Source organism: Euprymna scolopes, chromosome 44 (assembly GCF_053919585.1).
Source record: "Euprymna scolopes isolate OS-2025 chromosome 44, ASM5391958v1, whole genome shotgun sequence".
NCBI classification, from domain to species: Eukaryota; Metazoa; Mollusca; class Cephalopoda; order Sepiida; family Sepiolidae; genus Euprymna; species Euprymna scolopes.
The window spans coordinates 2996442-3018674 of record NC_136525.1 but is presented as its reverse complement, the minus strand read 5'-3'; the positions used below and the strand labels follow the sequence as shown (position 1 = coordinate 3018674).

At 36.3% G+C, this 22233-nt stretch overlaps 1 protein-coding gene across 2 annotated transcripts in view; it reads left to right on the top strand.

The window, feature by feature from the left end:
• Positions 1-22233, top strand: part of LOC145268651 (ER degradation-enhancing alpha-mannosidase-like protein 3) — a 157871-nt gene that overhangs the window by 97859 nt on the left and 37779 nt on the right. For both annotated transcript variants that reach the window (XM_080124135.1, XM_080124134.1), the window contains exon 16: positions 17970-18102. In XM_080124135.1, the coding sequence (XP_079980261.1) occupies positions 17970-18102 (133 nt within the window). The remainder of the gene's footprint in view (positions 1-17969; positions 18103-22233) is intronic.

Genomic DNA, 22233 nt, shown 5'->3' with positions numbered 1-22233 from the left:
AATTTGTCTCTCTTTCTCTTTTTTTTTTTTTTTTTTCAAAAGTGTAATTCTACGAGGTACCTTAAATAAGTTTCCAGACTTTTTCGTATGGCACTTTTATTGATAGTACACGCATGAAACTCTTGTCCCCTTCGAAGTAATCTCCTCTGGCTGTAATTCACTTATTGTACCCTTCCAACAACTTCTAGAAGGTCCTATGGATGTCCTTGTGTGTGAGTGTATCAATGACCCTCGTCACATCACAGCCTCTTTCGTCTTCTGAATTGTCTCATAACAATAGCCTCTAAGGTTTTCCTTGAGCTTAGGGATTAACCCAAAGTCACAGGGAGCAAGGTTTGAACTATAGAGAGGGTGAGGAACTGTCTTGACGCCCATCTTGGTCAAATAGTCTGTGATCTTCTCTGAGCACCCTTAGGACAAACTTTGTGCAAATCTTCCACATCTTCAGTTCCTCAGAAATAATTGTGTGTACAGTTCCCACACTGACATCAAACTGTGCACTTATTGTCTCTATAGACACACGATGGTCTTTATTCAGGAAATTCTTTATTTGGCCAATCAAATTCACGGATTCCCTGTCTTTCTTAAATCTCATTCCCTGTCTTCCTTGAATCTCTTATGCCACTCAAAAACTGATGCTTGATTCATGCAAGATGGTCCAAAAGCAATCTGAAGCATTCCATACGTTTCTGCTGCATTTTTCCCAAGTTTAAAACAGAATTTTATTGCATATCGGTCTTCTAAATTGTCATCACGCCCAGATGGCATTTTTGAAATTTTTGAAATCAACTCGGCTGTGACAATCGGGCTTTATTTAGTAGGGTGTATTCTAATTCCTGCTGTAGCTGTTCATTTGAACTTCAGATCTTAAAAATTGGTCGGTCATCTTATAAGATGTACAGCAATAACATACAGACTTTTTAAGAGTGTACGACAGTTTTAAATGCATGTACAAAAAAAAATCTGGAAGCTTATTGAAGACACCTCATAAGTTGGACACATGTCTGCAAGTTTAAAAATAATTATGGGTTTGTATTACTGTACACATAGATTCGAAAAAGTTGTCAAAAAACAAATATATAACAAATAAATGTTATCAAAGGCAAGATAAGTTACTTTTCTACGTAACTGGATATATTTTTTGTGTTTTTATTCAATGTAATATGTTTATTCAGCCCGAAAACCATATAGTGTTTACCGATGTATTGGAAAATTCAAGATGGCGTCTGACTCCCTCTTTAACACGGTAAGTTTGGGAAAAGGTGTTATAAATAAAAAACTGGATAAAATACTGTTAAAAACTTGCTCAATATATGTTACCGTGACATAGGTTGACATATATCCGGCGAGTTTTTAATAGTATTTTTTCTAGTTTTTTATTTATAACATCTTTTCCCAAACTTACCGTGTTGAAGAGTGAGTGAGGCGCCATCTTGAATTTTCCAATACATCGGTAAACACTGTCTGGTTTTTCGAGCTGAATAAACATGTTACATTCAATAAAAACACGAAAAATATATCCAGTTACGTAGAAAAGTAACTTATCTTGCCTTTGATAACATTTATTTGTTATATATTTGTTTTTTGACAACTTTTTCGAATCTGTGTACAGTAATACAAACCCATAGTTATTAATATCGATTTTAAAAGATTATTGTTATCGATTTGAGAAAAGAGCGAGCCCTCTTTAGGGAATTGAAAAAATTTTGACTGATCAACGGACAGATGGACGAAATAGATGTTATGTTGAGAAAGAAAAAGACAAAACACAGGATTTTTTGACTGATTGTGTTATAATTATTTATCGAACTTTTAAAGGACGTTGTTAGTGAAGATTGTCAGAGAGAGGATTATTGGAGAGTGTTGTATAATTCCTTTGTGAAGATAATTGAAGTTGTCTGCGTAGACATCGTGTGAGGCGATATTAGGATGGTGTCGATCATGAGAAAGGCTATCATTGTCATAATAGTTATAGTATGGCCTTTTTTTTTTTTTTTTTTTTTTTTTTTTTTTAAGATTGTAATGTTGTGTATGAAGCACCCAAACCAGCTGCCAACATTTCCCTGCTTTTTATTAAAACCAACCGAGAGCTCTTTTTAGTATCCTTACTGTTCCCTTACGTATAATTATCTGGATCTCTTTTGCACTTGGCTCACCAGGAATATTAGTTAGGTAGGACTTCATGTTCTTCTTCATAAGCCCTGTGGCACCTATAATAACTGGTATGATTGATATCTCTCTAAGATTCCAGTTTCTTTTCATATCACACGTTAGACCTTGATATTAGTTTTTTTTACGATGGAGCTGCTGGTGGTTATTGAGCTGGAGATGACTGTGCTGGTGTGTGGAAATTATCATGTGAGTTGTCGAGAACCTTTGGCCTAGCGATCAGGGTGAGAGGTGTGGTTCTGAGGACTCGTTTTTATAAATTTCTCAAGGAATTATTTGGCATAAAGGAATTAACTCCTTGTTTAAAAAACAAAAACAAAAAACAAATCAGTTTCTTCCCTATAGTTAATACATCTATCTATATAAAAGCCAAGTACGTCCAAGGATGAAATACTGCTGCCACATCTGGGCAGGAGCTGCTAAAAACAGCCTATCCTGCCTTGATAGAGTACAAAATAGACTTCGTAGCTTAGTGGGGTATGCCCTTTTCTCTTCCCTGCAACCTCTCTCCCACAGAAGAGACGTTGCGAGCCTATCTATCTTTGTTTTATCATTATTTCCATGGCAAGTGCTCGTCTGAGCTCCAATCCCTGCCTTCCCCCTCACCAATCTTTCACGATAAACACCCGTCTAGCTGAAACCACTGTCAAAAATTTTCCCCACTCTTTATTTGTGCCAAAACCAAAACGTAGATTCCATGAATAAAGCTTCTTTCTTAGAAGTGCACGCTAGTGGAACTCTCTTCCGTCTGCCTGTTTCCCACCTGACTACAACTTGGATGTCTTCAAGTCCAACATAAATACCTGACGAACCATCCCCTTAAGTAAGACACTTTATCAAATATCCAGTACTAACGATTACTACAATACTATCCCATTGATTACTGTACACACAATAACCCTTATGCCTGAGTGGCTTCCGGGCCTTGATAAGTGGTGAACTCCATGTAAAAAAATAAATAAATATTTGAATAAGTGTTTGAATATTTAAATATTTTAATAAATAAACTAGTGGGACCTGTGGAGATTCCACAGGGACTCATTCATATGTAATATATTGGTGTCATCATTCTGTAGATGTTCAGTGTAACTGGAGACGCTCTGATATTATTGTAGCTTTTCTGTTAAACTGTAAAAGTATTTATCTAAGCTAGCAGGGACGCCCGGCAAAGCCCGGTCGGACAGTACGCTTAAATATGATATTTTAATTCTTGCAGATTTCGTATGTATTATTATAGAATTATCAGCTTGAATCAAAACCGAAATAAATGAAAAAAGTGTGTGTGTGTATATATATATATATATATATATATATATATATATATTAGTGGAAATGGTAATTAATAAAAACTGAAGAAAGTGCTCAATACTGTTGTAGAGCAAATATGCGTTTTATTTTTTATTACCGGCTCTTTCACTCTCTCATCCCATAATAACGAATATTTCTGTAAAAGTCTGAGGAAGCTACAGATGGCCAAAAACACGGCTGGGTAGCTGAAACAATAATGTAACTTAACAGAAAGATACGGTAATAAAAAATAAAACATATATATATATATATATATATATATATATATATATATATATACATATATACATAATTTGAGTTCCTTCAGCCATAATCAAACCGAAACCAAAACTTATGAAAAATTCTTGATAAAATCTATATATCTATAAAAGTGAACGTGTCTGTGTGTCTGTCTGTCTGTGTACATTTCCCTACGCAATAACTCTGTCAATTTTTAGTCTATAGACTAGAAATTTGAAATACCGTGTACTGAGATTTGGGAAAATCGATGTGACGGGTGTCAGCCAGAAATTTGGCTGTTAAGGGGTCAAAGTTCAACGATTTCACCTTTGAGAACTCTACCAAGCTCCTCCGACAATTTTGGGTCTAGACACTTGAAATTTTAGATATAGGTTCCTTGAACCTGGATCTAACTTAATAAAGTGATTTGAGCCCGAAACAATAAATTTTAAGGGGTCATAATAGGGGTCAAAGTTTTAAAAAATTAACCATTTTTTTTGTTTTTTTTTGCTTTTTTTTTTTGCACAGCATACACCTCCAAACACCCGAGCAACGCCGGGCACCCCTGCTAGTTATTTATAAAAAAGAAAACAGATAACAGTTGATTTAAGTGGTATCAGCTATAGTCAAAACTGAAAACCAATGAAGAATTCTTGTTAAAATTATTTATGAGTATAGAAGAACACAACAGTTAAACGACCCGGATGTAAGCGTTACACACAAAAGAACAAACACGCTATCGTTTTAATATATAGATATTTAAATATTTTTTGTGTCATGCTTACATCCAAGCCGTTTAATTGTTATGTTCTATTTCTTGTCATAAATAATTTTACCAAGAATTCTTCATAAGTTTGTGTTTCGGTTTCGATGGCACTTAAATCAACTCTTTTTTTTTTTTTTTTAATTTTTTTAAAAAATATTTATTAATTTAAATAAATTAATTTATATAAACAAACAAAACAAATAAATAAATATACTAATTCGGAATCTCAAAAGATTCCGATATAATATCATACTTCTGATTTCTACCTAGTTATGGCTAACAGATTAAATAAAAGGTCAGCAGTTATGTCGACTGAAACCTAAAACTAAAAAATAATTTTTTTTTTTTCTCCTGAAGAAGAGATATTACTCTTGAAAATTCGGGACATCAACACCTACAATCTTGAACGGCACTTTATGTTGGTAAATAAACGTAATACAATTGAAAATTCCTTCTAATATTGTCATTATTCTTTTATAAACTAACTTGGGTCCACAGTGTTTCCTTGGAACCGCATTGATATAGCCTTCAAACACAACTTCTTTGTAAAATTAACACTCAAAATGAGAACAGCTCTTTTAATAATTCAAATAATACGAAAGTATGTGTAGCAACAATTATCATTAAAACTACTGTTAGCTCAATATTGTGTAGAAGAGATGTACTGATAATTTAGTACTTGTCTGTGAAAGTACCTTGGTAAGAAGACCCCATATTTTTTTTTTCTTTTTTTTTTTTGTTGGTCTGGAAAAAGCTTTTGGCAGTGCCAAGAGAGGTTGTCTGGTGATAGCATTCGATAGAGATAATTACAGCGGCTTTTGACCTTCTACAGCCTAATACCACAAGTTTTTTTGCTACACAAGCAGAAGGGCTTAACATACAAAATGAACAGCAGATTCTTTTGATATCACGGGGGGGGGGGGTGCGTTTGAAATGAATGTTTATGTTTAGAGCACAACTGAACTATGATACTTGACTTTTTCATTTGAAACTTGAATTCAAACCATTATGCAAAATAATTTTATAAAATCAACAGTAGGTTCTCTACAGTGCAATGTAGACTACAATTTATGGACTAAATCATTGAGGGGAGGGATGCTAAGCTTCCTCTCGGTGTGGGTTAAAATTAAGGCTAGTCAATCGAAAAGAGAGGACGACTTTTGAAAATATCGGCGAAAAAAAGTGACCCTTCCTTGTAGATTAGTACCCAGTTGAGGGTGAAGAAATGAATGCTTTTGGCCAATTTTTCGATATTTGTCGTCCGAAGGGTCAAGATTCAGAATGATACTGATCTCATGAAAATCAGTCATCTCTGTCGAAAGTTTTAGACATACATACATACATACATACATTTAAACAGACAGGTGAAATTTACATTATAGATGGCTTGCATTAAAGTCTAAAATGCAAAAGTCAATTATCATGCTTCAATCGTGCTTTAAACTAAGGTAACTGCATATCATTATTATTGTATTTCTAAAAGAAATAATTATAAAATGAATGTGTTAACAGTGATAAAAAAAAAAGAGAGGGTGAAAGGTGATAATGTACATACGGACATTAAATTACCTTAGTGCATCATTGTATAAATTATCATTACGAATTAGTTAGAATTCATTTCCAAGAACCTTTACATTCCATTCTCGGAAATACACAAGTGTTCTTCTGGGATAGCCTCTTGGCTTAATATTGTGTGGAAGAGAGGCTGTGTACTGATAATTTAGTACTTGTCTGTGAAAGTACCTTGGTAAGAAGAAGAACCAGTATTTTTTTTTTTTTTTTTTTCTTTGCTTTTTGGAAAAGCTTTTGACAGAGGGCCAAGAGAGATTGTCTGGTGATAGCATTCGGTAGAGGTAATTACGGCGGCTTAAAGTTGATGGATCGAATTCTGAAAGTGGTTGAGAGAATAATTAAGAAATCTAATGAATGGAATCCATCATTTTACATTTATCTAAAATCATAGCGTTAGTTATTGCATGGAGCGGGGGATATGAAGTCATGTTTGTTTTTAACAGTTGGGGTGGGGGTAAAAGAAATATGAAGTTAATCCTGGAAATGACTGAAGCAGTTTACAATCTAAAAATCGCTTTATTACTAGGACAACAACATATTCTTTTCATTGTTTTGACTCTCGAGTGTGTATCCGTTGATATCTTATATGCTTTTATATAGAGTGATGTGGTTCTCGGTTGATTAACTGTACCGGATATATACTCGAGAGTCAAAACAATGAAAATAATATGCTGTTGTCATAGCCCTAGTAATTACAGCAGCTTAAATTTGATGGATCGAATTCTGAAAGTGCTGGAGAGAATGATGAAGAAATCCGATAGATGGAATGCATATTTTTATTGGAATTCCTTTGAGACGAGTAATTTGTATATTTTATTTGCGGACTGTTATCCTCCTCCTCTATGTTTCACTTCGTCAGGTGGTAAACTGCGACAGGATAAGAATGCTGAGTCTCGTAACTGTATCCCCAGTAATTACTGCCTTCCATAGTTGTTGTCTCACCACGTTTTGGTCAACTAATCCTCTGACCGGCTTTGGGTAGGATTGAAACCGCTATCTTCAGACAATGCTGACCTGGAACCGTAGAGAAACAATGCCTCTATCCATTATGCCACGAAGAATTTTTTTTTTTGTCTTATAAATGCAAGTGTTTCCGTTCTTTTCTGGTCTTCCATCATCGGGGGTCCTGGATATGACCTTAAACTATATCCAGTGGTGAGGCCCCAGCTTGTGGGGAGTGTGGAGCCACCCTTTAATTACCATTGCTCCCAGGTCCACTCTGACCCGGAGTGGTAATACCTGTTAGGGTCCCAACTATGGGTTAAATAGAAACCGACGTGAAAACAACAAATCTATTCTAATAAAAAAATTTTTCTTCAAAATCTTTGAATTCGGCATTAAATAACCCGAAAAGGGTTGATATGCCATAAAACAACCAACCAATCCATCATCGGGTCCGTACTGAATTTTAACTATTGGAATCCTTTTGAGATGAACAATTTGTATATTTATTTATTTATTTATTTGCAGTCTGTTATCCTCATCTTTATAGTTGTTGTTTCACAACATTTTGGCCAACTTTTCGGGCCCGTGGCTCAGTGGATAGTGGTGTTAAATCCCTACGGTTCCAGGTGAGCTTTGTCTGAGATAGCTGTTTCAATCCTCTCCAAAGTCGGCTAGAGGATTATTTGGCCAAAAATGTGGTGAGACAACTATGGAAGGCAGTAATTATTCAGGATACAGTTAAGACTCAGCATTACTATCCTGTCGCGATTAATCACCTGAAGAAGACCAGAGGATGAGTTCGCCAAAACTTGGTGAAACAGCAGTTATAAAGCTGAGAATAACAGTCCGCAAATAAATAAGATGGAATGCAGTTTGGTTTTCTGCCTGGACAGATGATGTGGATTTTTAGAAATATATATATATATATATATATATATATATTTTTTAAATCTTATTTGAATTACGTCGTTTTCATGTGAAGGAATGGTATGGGAAGCTGTGATTAAGATGAAGAAAGGTAAAGCTTGCGGATGCTCGGATGTTGTTAGAGAAATATTGACGGCTGCGGATGAAACGAGTGTTGAGATGATCACAGATATGATAAATCTCTACTTATATCTAAAAGGCATTTAATGTATGTATGTGTGTCCATCTGAGTTCGTTCCCTATCAACTTAAATGGCTCAGCCGATATTTTTTTGAAATTTCACGCAAATTTACTTTATGTGCCCTTAGATAGGTTTTGCATCGGAATACCCCCCCCCCCCCCGACAAGTATCAAAAATCGATAATCGAAAATAATCTGATTAAAGAAGGAACAGTCCGATTTGGATCGAAGTTAACATCCTTCTACAGCCTAACATCAAGTCTTTTTGGCCATGCAAGCAGAAGGGCTTGGCAAATAAAATGAACAGCAGGTTCTTTCATATAACAGGGGTGCGTTTGAGATGAATGTTTCTGTTTGGAGCACAACTGAATTATGATACTTGACTTTTTGATTTTAAAGTTAAATTCAAACCATTATGCAAAATAATTTTATATAATCAACAGTAAGTTGTCTGCAGTGCAAGGTAGACTACAATTTATTGTGGACTAAATCATTAAGGGGAGGGATGTTAAGCTTCCTCTCGGTGTGCATCCCTATGCGAATAAAAGTATGAAACGGTTGTCAATCTTCATTTAATCCTGGGCAACATTGATCTCTCCGCTCGTCAGATCAGAAATAAGAGGCTATCCGAAAAGAACATGGTACAATTGTGAATTTCTGAGAATGTAAAAGTTTTTGGAAATGAATTCTATCTAATTCGTAGTTGTATTTTCTTTTAATTTTTTTTTTATGTAAAAATACAATAATAATGATGATTTATACAATGATGCACTAAGGTAATTTAATGTCCGTATGTACATTATCACCTTTCACCCCCCCCCCGCCCTTTTTTTTATCACTGTTAACACATTCATTTTATAGTTATTTCTGTTAGAAATACAATAATAATGATATACAGTTACCTTAGTTTAAAGCACGATTGAAGCATGATAATTGACTTTTGCATTTTAGACTTTAATGCAAGCTATCTATAACGTAAATATCACCTGTCTGTTTAAATGTATGTATGTATGTATGTATGTATGTATGTATGCCTAAAACTTTTGACGGAGGCGACCGATTTTCACGAGATCGGTATCGTTTGGAATCTTGTCCCTTCTGACGACAAATATCGAAAAAATTGGGCAAAAACATTAATTTCTTCACCCTCAACTGAAAGAAAGGGTCGCTTTTTTTTACCAATATTTTCGAAAGTCATCCCCCTTTTTTTGATTGACTAGCCTTAATTTAAACCTTTGCCACTTCTGGTTTGGCGATGGATGCAACGACAAAGATGTCACCCCCCCCCCCCCCACATTCTTTTCCTCCTTCACAGTACGGGCTTGAGCCTGCCTGCCTACTACCACTTTTTTTTTTTTTTTTTGCTCAACACACACCTCCAAACACCAGGGCAACGCCGGGCGCCCAGGCTAGTTATATATAAAAATAATTTTATAAAACCGACAGTAAGTTCTCTACAGTACAATGTAAACTGCAATGTACTGTGAACTAAGTCATTGCAAAGAGGCATGTGACGATTCATCCCTGCGCACCATAGTGAGTCCTCGACTAGAAAAGGTAATTAAACGATTTGATAGAAAAATGGACGATTTCACGGATTTCGATGACAAAGGCATTGGAAATGTGGGATATTTGTTGTTACTCATTCAATCCAGGGCAACATCGGGTCTCCTTGCTAGTTAGTTATAATTTAGGGAAGAATTCCGAATAAAAAGAATAAATCTGATATTTTGTTAATTGAATTTTTTTCTCTCTGTTTTTGGAATTTTTCTAATTCCTGACGAACGCTTTTAAAGGTTGTTTGTTCAATGTTAGTGGAATGCGGACGAAATCTTTTTCCTGTCCCAGAATATCATAATGAATAATGCCTTGCAGGAGATGAACATGTGGAAAGAAATGAGTGTACTCCTAGTTGACTTGACATAACTATTTTATTTATAAGGAGTAAAACACACGGAATGATAGAAATCAGTCTTCGTCCGCAATTATTTGAGTTTGTGTGTTATCGTGGACAGAAGTAATCTTTCTCCATCTTCATCCAAAGTTATCCTTTTGTTGGTGCCAGCATCTGTCTTGTTCAGTTCTCAAATCTCCATGAACACGTATAACAATGTTGGGTCTCTCCGCTAGTCAGATCAGAAATAAGAGGCTATCCCCAATGAACTTGATGCAGTTGTAAATTTCTGAGAATGAAGTTTTTGGAAATGAAGTCCTAACTAATTCGCTGTTGTATTTTTTAATTTTTCTTTATATTTTATGATCGTTTTCCGTACATCATTTTGATGCAATTAAGACGCAGCATCTGCAATATTACATTTCCGAATTTTTTAGTCACATTATTCCGATTCTTCGGACTACTGTTCTTGAGTGTCATTTTTTATAACATTTCGGCCGATGTAACCTCCAGTCTTCTTCTGGTGTATCTTACCAAACTCTGGGAATCTGCATGACATTACAAACAAAAATTAATGGAATGAGGTCCTAACTAATTTTTAGTCGTATTTTTCCGCACCCACACAACCGGTTGTGATAGGAACAACTGGCTTAATAAAAAAAAAAGAATCTTCAGAAATACTTGTAAGCAATCTCTCGAAGACTAAACTGTAAGGAAATACCAATTAGCAGCCATAAAGGGAAGAGTGTCTATTCTTAAAAGAGCCCTCGGATATAAATTTAAATCATAACAGAATCAAGTGTTAGCTCCAGAAGGAGTTAGCTCCCTTGATCTCTTAAAACTTACTGAAGTAAAAAAAAAAAAAAAAAAAGTATTGAACCTCCAGCTTACAGAAAAAAGTCACTTTTAGAACTGAATTTTTTTTTTTTTTTTTTTTTCACAAGGACCCGTAGTGAAGTGGTTAGAGTACTTGTGGGGGAAAAACATCAGTTATTTTACACAGTGATCACCACTTATCAAGGCCCGGAAGCCACTCAGGGATAAGGGTTATTGCACATTACGTTAGTGTGGAGATTTGATGAAGTGTTTAATTAAGGGGGTGGTTCATTAGGAATTTGTTTACATTGGACTTGAACACATCCAAGTTGTAATCCGGAGGGAAGCAGGCAGATGGAACAGAGTTCCACAGGCGTGCAGTTCTAAGAAAGAAGCTTTGTTCATGGAATCCGCGTTTTGATTTAGGCACAGATATAGAGTGGGGGGAAATTTTTCACAGTGGATTCAGCTAGACAGGTGTTTTTCGTGAAAGATTGGCGAGGGGGGACCAGAGATTGGAGTTCAGACGAGCACCTGCCATGTACGAGAGGCTTCCAATAAGTTTCTAGATTTTTTTGTACAGGCATTTTAAATTGTAGATTCTTGAAAATTCAGTATGTTATTGTTATACGTCTTATGAGATTATTGACAAATTTTTATGATTTTAGGCTACAGCAGGAATTGGAATACACCCTACTAAAGCTTGATTGTTACAGCTGGTGAATTTCAAAAATACAATGTGGACGTGAGGAGGACATTTTAGAAGAACAATATGCAATACAAAATTCTGTTTTAAACTTGTAAAAAATGACACCAAAACGTATGGAATGCTTTAGACTGCTTTTGGACCATCTTGCATGAATCGAGCATCAGTTTTTGAGTGGCATAAGAGTTTCAAGGAAGCTGGGAGTCTGTGAGGGATGATGAGAGGTGTGGGAGGTGTAAGGAAGTCGGAACACCAGAGTTGATTGGTCAAATAAAGACCGTTGTGTGTCTGTAGAGATAATAAGTTTGATGTTGGTGTGGGAACTGTACACACAATTTGTCCCAAGGGTGCTCAGAGAAGATCAAAAAGATGGGCATCAAGACAGATCCTCACCCTCCCTATAGTCCAGGCCTTGCGCCCTGTGACTTTTGGTTATTCCCTAAGTTCAAGGAAAACTTTAGAGGCTGTCTTGAGATGGAAGAGGCTGTGACGAGGGTCATTTACACACTCATACAAGAGGACTTCCATGGGGCCTTCCAGAAGTTGTTGAAACAGTACACTAAGTGTGTTGCAGCCAGAGGAGATTACTTCGAAAGAGACTAGAGTTTCATGTGTGTACTGTCAATAAAAGTGCCTATATGAAAAGAGTTTTGAAACTTATTGAAGGCAAAATAGATTCACTGATTAAATGAATGATTTTGTGCTACGAAACAGATACCGTCAAGAATTGTAAGTGTCAACTGGATTAAAGGAATAAATTGTAAGATGGTCAACATCGTAAAATTTGGAATATAGTCTTTTTTCATTTATTCATTATATGCTCTGTAATTACATTGACCTTCTTAAATAAGGATTGGTATATATTATAAAACATATTTTTACAGATATATATATATATATGTGTGTGTGTGTGTGTGTGTGTGTATATATATTATATGAACAAGAGAGTCGCCAATCTGATAGGCCCTGAACTGGCATCCAAGCTTCAGCCTCTGTCCCATCGATGAAACGTTGCATCCCTCTGCCTGTTCTAAAAGTATTTTAATGGTGAATGCTCTGACGAACTGCAGACACTTGTACCCCCACGACGTAGACACCCTCGACAAACCCGACAGGCAGCTAAATCCCACCCCCACGCAGTAGAGATCTCTAGATGTAAAAGATCTTTCTACTCCAGTAGTTTCTTCCCCAGAACCGCTAGACTTTGGAATTCCATTCCAGGTCCCTGTTTCCGTAACTGTACTGACATGCAGAAGTTCAAGTGTAACGTGAACCGACATCTTGCTGCCCAAATCCCAACATAGTGCCCCAGTAGTTGCTGCTCCTGATAGTAGCCCCCTACACCAAAGTGGCAATGTGCCTTGTATGGGGTGAAAATGTAATAAAAAAAAAAAAATATATATATATAAGTGAATAAAGAAAATTTCCATATATATATACATATATATTGTTGTTGTTAGTGGAACTTCGATACGAATATACATTTTGCTTATTGACACTTTTTTTCGATGCGAAATGAGTCCTATCTAAGCATAAGAGGCACCTGCAGTCGCCACAGGGCATAATAGGAAGGTTCACAGGTTGTTGACCTGTTTTTCTTTTCTTTTTTTTTTTTTTTTTTTTTATTTTTTCTTTTTTTTTTTAAAAGATTTTTTTGGTGTTTTCATATATTTTCCTCCTTCAGTTCTCCCTGTTGGCTGCATTGGCTTCCAGGTTGTTTGTGTCAATTTTGGTGGTCTTAGAGTAGATTTAAGCTGGTCTTTAAAAGCGTTTTTTTGGTACGCCACGGGGTCTGGTTCCAATGGCAAGATCTGCTACAACAGCTTGCTTGGGTAGGCAGTTGTCAGGCTTTTTTTTTTTTTTTTTTTTTTTTTTTACAAGGAGATCACCACTTATCAAGGCCCGGAAGCCACTCAGGGATAAAGGGTATTGCATGTACAGTACGTTAGTGTGGGGGTTTAATAAAAATGTCTACTTAAGGGGGGGGCGGTTCATCAGGAATTTGTTTACGTTGGACTTGAAGACATCCAGGTTGTAGTCAGGTGGGAAGCAGGCAGACGGAACAGAGTTCCACATGCGTGCAGTTCTAAGAAAGAAGCTTTGTTCATGGAATCTGCGTTTTGATTTAGGCACAGATAAAGAGTTGGGAAAATTTTTAACAGTGGTTTCAGCTAGACGGGTGTTTTTCGTAAAAGATTTGCGAGGGGGGACTTGAGATTGGGGCTCAGACGAGCACCTGCCATGGAAATAACGATAAAACAAGGATAGGCTCACAACGTCTGTTCTATGGGAGAGAGGTTGCAGGGAAGAGAAAAGGGCATCCCCCACTAAGCTACGTGCAACGTGTCGAGCCCAGCGTAGACGGTGTCTTATTATGGCTTCTATACGTTCAATCCCTGAGCGAAGGAGAACCTCAGTGTTCGTAATGAAGTCTTGCCACTTTATGCTTAAGATACCGCGCAGTTTTGCTTGTTGAAAATATTCTTTTTCGGGTCTCTTCTATAGAATACCTGGGTTTGTATTACTGTACACATAGATTTGAAAAAGTTGTCAAAAAACAAATATATAACAAATAAATGTTATCAAAGGCAAGATAAGTTAATTTTCTACCTAATTGGATATATTTTTCGTGTTTATGTTTAATGTAACATGTTTATTCAGCTTGAAAAAAAAATAGTGTTTACCGATGTATTGGAAAGTTAAAAATGGCGACCGACACTCTCTTTGACACAGTAAGTTTGGGAAAAGAAGTTAAAAATAAAAAACTAGACAAAATACTGTTAAAAATCACCGAATATATGTCAGCCTATGTCACGGTAACATATTGAGCGAGTTTCTAACAGTATTTTGTCTAGTTTTTTTATTTTTAACTCCTTTTCACAAACTTACCGTGTCAAAGAGAATGTCAGTCACCATTTTTAACTTTCCAATACATCAGTAAACACTGTTTTTCGAACTGAATAAACATGTTACATTAAATAAAAACACTAAAAAATTATCCAGTTAGGTAGAAAAGTGACTTATCTTGCCTTTGATAACATTTATTTGTTATATATTTTTTTTTATGACAATTTTTTTGAATCTGTGTGTACAGTAATACAAACCCGAACACCCAAGTCTCACAGGTATTTATTTATTTATTTTTTTTTTTTTTACATGGAGTTCACCACTTATCAAGGCCCAGAAGCCACTTGGGGATAAGGGTTATTGTGTGTACAGTAATCAATGGGATAGTGTAGTAATAGTATTAGAGAATTGATAAAGTGCCATTACTTAAGGGGGCGGTTCATCAGGAATTTGTTTATGTTGGACTTGAAGACATCCAGGTTGAAGTCGGGAGGGAAACAGGTAAGCGGAACAGAGTTCCACAGGCGTGCAGTTCTATGAAAGGAGCTTTGTTCATGGAATCTACGTTTTGATTTGGGCACAGATAAGGAGTGGGGAAAATTGGTGAAGGTGGTTTCAGCTAGTCGGGTGTTTTTTGAAAAAGATTGGCGAGGGGGGGGGACCAGAGAATGGAGCTCAGAGGAGCACTTGCCATGGAAATAATAGAACAAAGATAGGCTTGCAACATCTCTTCTGTGGGAAAGAGGTTGCAGGGAAGAGAAAAGGTCATCCCCCACCAAGCCACGAAGTCTATTTTGTACTCTGTCAAGGCAGGATAGGCTGTTTTTAGCAGCTCCTGTCCAGATGTGGCAGCAGTACTCCATCCTTGGACGTACTTGGCTTTTATATAGATAGAGAGCAGGGTTGAGATTACAACTGCTTTGTAGATCATGAGCTTGGTTGATTGCGACAGTTCTTGATTGCTGAATACTATTTTATACTTTTTTCCGCATGATGCATGAGCAACTCTGATTTTGTTATCACGGGTTTGTTGATAGGATGCTGCCAAGATAAGTAAAGTACTTATACAGGGTGGGACAGAGCAGCTTGCTTATTTGGAATATCAATTAAAGCACAATATATGTATATTTCTAGGAGAAGAAAATCTCTGATTTAAAAAACCATAAAGCGGGAGACCAGTACCCGCATTAAGCTGGTCTGCAGTTTAACTTGTTGCTGGCTATCTTGCTCTTGCTTGTTGCTGGATCTCAACATTTTGAACCGAGATAGAGACTTGGCTTTCGTACAAAGCTAAGACTCTGTAACATCATCTGTGTATAGATACTCCCTCAGGCATTTGTCTATTAAAATGGCCCTGTGGCGATGGAAGTCACTTTTGGACTCGTAGACTTTAAGTGCCTGAGGGAGTGGCACTCGTCTGACAAGACGTTGCAATCATCATGTATATATATATATATATATATATATATATTTAGTAATATGATTGATAATTTAAAATTCAAATTAAAAATTAAAAATCTGTTTCATAAGAAGGAACACAAGAAAGTCAATAATTTGTACGATCGTTTCGGAAACTATGTTTTTATTGTGATAGACATTAAGTCATGGACAATAATTCTGACTAATAGTTTTTTTTGAAACAAAGTCTCCTCATCAGCAAAAGTATTGGATGGTTTTTTTTTTATATATAAAAGACAACATATATATACATAAAATACAACATATATGTATAAAATAAAAATTTTTAAAAATAAATAAATTTTTCTTAATTACACCTTGGCAGCCGAGTCTAACTTATATCTTATTATTCTTGTATTCTTATTTTCTTCATTGCATTTTGACTTGGCAGCCGTGTCAAACGCATATCTTATTTTTCTTTTATTAATATTATTATTGGAATTTTTTCCCCTTTTCCTTGTACCTATTTGTGAATTATTCCACGGATTTCGGCATTTTGGATTATTTTGGACCATCTTCCAATTACGCGATTTCTTTGGATTTTACTTGTGCAAATGGAAATTTAACTAACTTTCTTGGATTTACATTTTTGGATTTTACCGTCATTGGATAATTTATCTTTCACCAGATTATCCATTCACGAGAAATCACTTTTTTCTTCACCCTATTCCCTCTTATCCACTTTTTGTTATCAAGTAAGATCTTTGACTTACTTTTAGTTTCATCAAATACTTTTGCATGCAAAATCTGATCCTGCATTTTGCTAAATCCTACCCTCTGATGAGAAGGAAAGTATTTCTTCGAAACTCTGCGTATTAAGGACTATCCACTTATCTAGTGTTTCCTTTTCAAATTAAATATGTTTTTAACTCTTTTTCCAAGTGTTTTGTAACCTGTTTTAACTATTTGCTCTTATATATATATATAAAGTGAAATGGTCTGTCTGTCTGTCTGTCTGCATGTGTACATTTCCCTACCAAACTACTCTGTCAATTTTCAGTCTACAGACTCGAGATTTGACATAAGGGGTATTGAGATTTGGGAAACTCTTTTTAATCGATTTTTGACCAGAAATTTGGCTTTCAAGGGGGTCAATGTTCAACGATTTGACCTTTGAAAACTCTACCAAATTACTTCGCCAATTTTGGATCTAAACACTTGAAATTTTAGATATCGGTTACTCGGACATGGATCAAACTTTTTAATTTGATTTGAGCCCAAAACAATAAAGGGGTCAAAATTGGGGTGAAAGTTTAAAAAAATTAAATTCTGCAGTGCTCACCAAATTACTAAGCCAATTTTTAGTCTAAACATATGAAATTTTACATAAAGGGTATTCAGACATAGTTTTTAATCTGATTTTGGCTGAAAATTAGGCTGGTAAGGGGGTCAAAGATTTTACCTTTTACAGTCTCTAGCAAACTATTCAGCCAATATTGGGTGTAAACACATGAAATTTTAGATGTAGGATATACACATGAATTCATGAACAGTACATAGGGCCCGAGCAAAGCTGGGTTGAATGTGTGTGTGTATACATATACATATATATATATATATATATATATATATATATATATGAACAAATGATTAATAAAATATGTTAAAAGACATCTTGAAAAAGAGTTTAAAACATATTTAATTTTAAAAAAGGAAGCACAAGATAAGTGGATAGTCCTTAATCCGCGAAGTTTCGAAGAAATACTCTCCTTCTCATCAGAGGGCAGGAATTAGCAAAATGCAGGATCGGATTTTGTATATAAAAGTATTTAATGAAATTACAAGTAAGTCAAAGATCTTACTTGGTTAAAAAAAAAAGGGTGAGGTAAGGGGAACAGGAGGCAAAAGAAAAATGATAAAAAGATTTCACATGAATGGATAGTCCGGTGAAGGGTAAAAATCCAAAAATGGTAAAATCCAAAACGGTCGAATTTAAAATTTCAATCCAATGGGTAAATTCCAAATGGTCCAAAATCATCCAAAAGGCAGAGTTCCTTGGAAAAAAGCGCAAATGGAATGAATTCCAAATCATTAAAAGAAAAGCACTAATGTCTGTCAAGGCTGGATGAATCAAAAAAAAAAAAATATATATATATATATTTATATGTATTACAATGCTTCAAGCAAACAACATGAATCTCTTATTTTTCTTTGTTTTTCAGCAATCGCCGTCGGTTTCGGGCTATCGACTTCATGGCTGGTAACAAGGAACAACTTGAAATTCTTGGGCGTATGGGTATCCGTTTGATGACAATGACAGATGGACGCATACAACTGCTGCACACCGCCTCCGAGGTAAGTGACTACCAACTTCGACGTGCAGGAGTCAGCTGAAAATTGAAAGCAATAGAATACTCCAATTCTCAAATCTCCGAACCAAAAACTCCTCACATATTTTGAGTGCTTTTTTATAATTTGACTACGAGGGGTGTGCAATAAGTAATGCCCCTGACCCACTTCCATTTGTCTGATCTAGCTGAAATTTTGCATGTGCAGTGATTTATATCTCTACGGGTTATGTGGCAAATTACAGCTCTGAACTAATTGTGGTTTCTGTTTTACAGGTGTTTGAACTGAATCAGGTGTGAAATGGAGCCTGTTGAATATCGAGCAGTGATCCGGTTTCTGTATTTGTAAGGACGCACACCACAGGAGACTTTTTTATGAAATGAAAGAAACTTATGGTGATAATGCCCCATCATATGACCTTGTAAAACGCTAGCATCGTGAATTCAAACATGGCCGGAAGTATGTGGAAACAGCTTCCAGACCTGCCCCCCCCCCTCCTTCTGCCATTGATGAGGCATCTGTTCGTCAAGTTAAGGCTGCCATTTTGGAATATCGGTGCATTACTATTCGCCAATAGCCCAAGATGTCAAGATTAGTAGAGGATCTGTGGAAACTATCATTCATGACCATTTGCATATGCATAAGGTGTCTGCCAGATGGATTCCCAGGTTGCTCACACCATTCCAAACGTGAGAATGCGTCGAGTGCTCGAGGATGAATTTGGAGATGTGCCAAGAAGATGAGTCAAAGTTTTTCAAAAGACTGATTGCACAGGATGAAGCCTGGGTCCATCACTATGATCCAGAGACCAAAGCCCAGTCAATACAGTGGAAGCACTTGGATTCACCACCTCCAAAGAAGGCAAGGGTGCAGCCCTCCGCTGGCAAGGTCATGCTCACAGTCTTCTGGGACCAGGACAGAGTAGTGATGACAAATTTCCTAGCAAAGGGTACCACAATTACAGGAGCCTATTATGCTTCACTTTTGAGGAAATTAAGGGAAGCTATCAAAATCAAGAGGCGAAGCAAGATCATCAAAGGTACTCTCCTCCTGCAGGACAACGCTCCGGTCTACAACTCGCATGTAGCCAGATCAAAAGCACAGGTGTGTGATTATGAAATCCTTCCCCATCCTTCCTACTCTCCTGACCTTGCACCCTCTGAATTTCACCTCTTCCCAGCCATGAAGTTGTTTTTGAAAGGAAAGCGTTTCCCAGATGATGCAGCCTTGATTTCTGAAGTCACGTCGTGGTTGGAGGACCAACATGGAGTGTTCTACAAAAACGGTCTCCAGAGCTGCATCAAACGATGGGAGAAATGCATAACTCTGGGTGGTTCCTATGTAGAGAAAGACTAATAACTGTGCCAAGTTTCATTGCTCTACTGCTATGGGAAGTGGGTCAGGGGCATTACTTATTGCATGCCCCTCGTAAAGCGTAAATTTTTTAAAATATGTCATTTTAAGCAAAAACAATATTAATTACGTACATCCAAAAATTATGAAATTCGATGAAGCAAAAGTTTTGCTATTTTTTTTTTTTTTTTTAATGCATAAATATTATTGTAACAATTAACGTTGCGAGAACTGTGGAAACAAGGGAGATTATGTGTTTGTTGCTGTCCTGACTATAAGTAGCAATCCCCATGGACAATAAAACGATAATCAGATTTCAAGGGGTTTCTGCTGAAATAGTCATATTTTGCCGTATCTATACGGCATAATCACGTTGACACACCAGTTCTTGTCAGATCACCAGAGTTAAGCAACGTTGAGCCTGGTTAGTATCAGATGGGTGACCATTTGGGAATTTTAGGCGCTGTATGTGCTCTCCGCTTATCTCGGCATTTGTTTCCAGTCGTCCTGTACTTCACTTGCCACTGGTATTTAACAATGTCGTCTCTTGCCACAAAAATTTCCCGCGCAGGCAACCCTTCGTGGGTATCCTTAGTCTGTTCAAGACTGAAGCGGCCTGAGTCATATTTTACAAACATAAGTAGTTTAAGTCCTCAAAATACCACCATTTTGCTTGGAAATGAATGTCCGTTCAAATGCATTAATTAATAATAATGTAAAATGTTTTTAGAGTTTTAAGCAAATAAAATAAAATCCTGAACATCATAAAACAGCGTTTTTGGTAAGATTTTGTATTTACCCCCTCCCCCGATTTGTAAATGCTTGTACAGCGTTTGTATTAAGAATTTTGTCATGAAATTTGGAAACTAACCAGAAAAGATGTCACTTTTAATAGTTTGGGGGCATCCGAAATACTTTTGAATACTAGTTTTTTTGTCATGTTAAAAAAAAAAAAAAAAAAAAAAAAGACTTTGTGACGTATATTGAAAATTTTGGAAAAAAAATTTCTCTGGCCACCCACTGTTTAATAAAATGTTTTTTTACTGTTTTTATCCATTAAAAGTATAATTTTATGTTGTTTTCTTTTGTGGTAGATAGAAAATTTAAAAATCACGATACCCGGAAAAAAATCGTTTTGAGTGTAGTATTAGTAAGAGCAGCAGCATCCTCATCAACTGCTGCACCAATAGCACGGCTGTAAACAGATGTTTTTGTTTTTTTTTGTTCCAGATGGAATTATTTTTAAATTGGAAAACTGATTATAAAAAAAAATTTCCTTACATGTTTAGTTATTTTGTTATTAACCATATAAATATTTAAAAAATTTGACCAGTGATCAAATTTTTGAAAATATTGTGTTTTGCTTTGAACAACCGAAAATATGAAATATGATTTAAAATTTTTTTTTGGTTCACGTGTACGAACAGAACCCCCCTCCCCCTCCTATTTAAATTTTTGTCTTTTTTACAGTTTCAGTGGATTATTATCGAATGGAAACTAATGTACCTGATTATTAAAAAAAAAAAATAAATAAATAAAATACCCAAAATTGTCGGAGGAGTTTGGTAGAGTTCTTAAAGGTCAAATCGTTGAACTTTGACCCCTTAACAGCCAAATTTCTGTCCGAAAACCGACCCCAAAGATTTTCCCAAATCTCAGTACCATGTATATCAAATTTCGAGTCTGTAGACTTAAAATTGAGAGAGTTATTGTGTAGGGAAATGTACACACACACACATATATATATATATATATATATATATATATTAAATTAAATTTTCACCCCAAACAAGGCACAGTGCCACTTTGAAGTAGGAGGCTACTATCGGGAACATAAGGGAGATGAGTAGCAAGATGTATGTTCACATTACACTTGAACTTCTGCATGTCAGTTCAGTTTGGAAAGCAGAATCTCGGAAGCGAGTTCAAAAGTCTAGCAATCCTGGGGAAGAAACTATTGGAGTAGAAGACCTTACACCTAGGGATCTCTACTGTGAAGGGGTGGGATTTAGCTGCTTGTCGGGTTTGTTGGACGTATTCACGTCGAGGGGGGGTACAAGTGCTTGTAGTTCGTCAGAGCATTCACCACTAAAATACTTGTAGAACAGGCAGAGGGATGCAACATTTCGTCGATGAGACAGAGGCTGAAGCTTAGATGATAGTTCAGGACCTATCAGGTTGGCGACTCTCTTTTGAACCTTGTCAAGGAGTGAGAAACAAGCAGCAGATGCACTAGCCCAAATGTGACAACAGTACTCCATACATGGGCGAATGGTGGCCTTATAGAGGTACAGGATACTTTCACGCGTAAGTAGTTTTTTAGCACGGTAGAGAGAGCCCACCTTCTTCGCAGCAGCCTTGGCAATGCTCTCAATGTATCTATTCCAGTTCATGTTCCCTGTAAACGTTAGGCCGGGGAGTTTAAAGGAAGTACTTTCGGGGAGTATGAGTAATCAAAGATGTGCTTCTGTGTCTTTTTTTTTTTTTTTTTTTTTTTTTAAATAGTAATGGAATATTCCCCGACTTGATCTTGGGTTATTTTGATAAAATTTTGATTACAATCGAGGGCATTGCCAGGGCCGCTGCAAGGAAGGTGGGCTCTCTCTACCGTGCTAGAAAACTTCTAACACCCGAAAGTATCCTGTACCTCTATAAGGCCACTATTCGCCCATGTATGGAGTATTGCTGTCATATTTGGGCCGGTGCATCGGCTACTAGTCTCTCGCTCCTTGACAGGGTTCAAAAGAGAGTCGCAAATCTGATAGGCCCTAAACTGGCATCTAA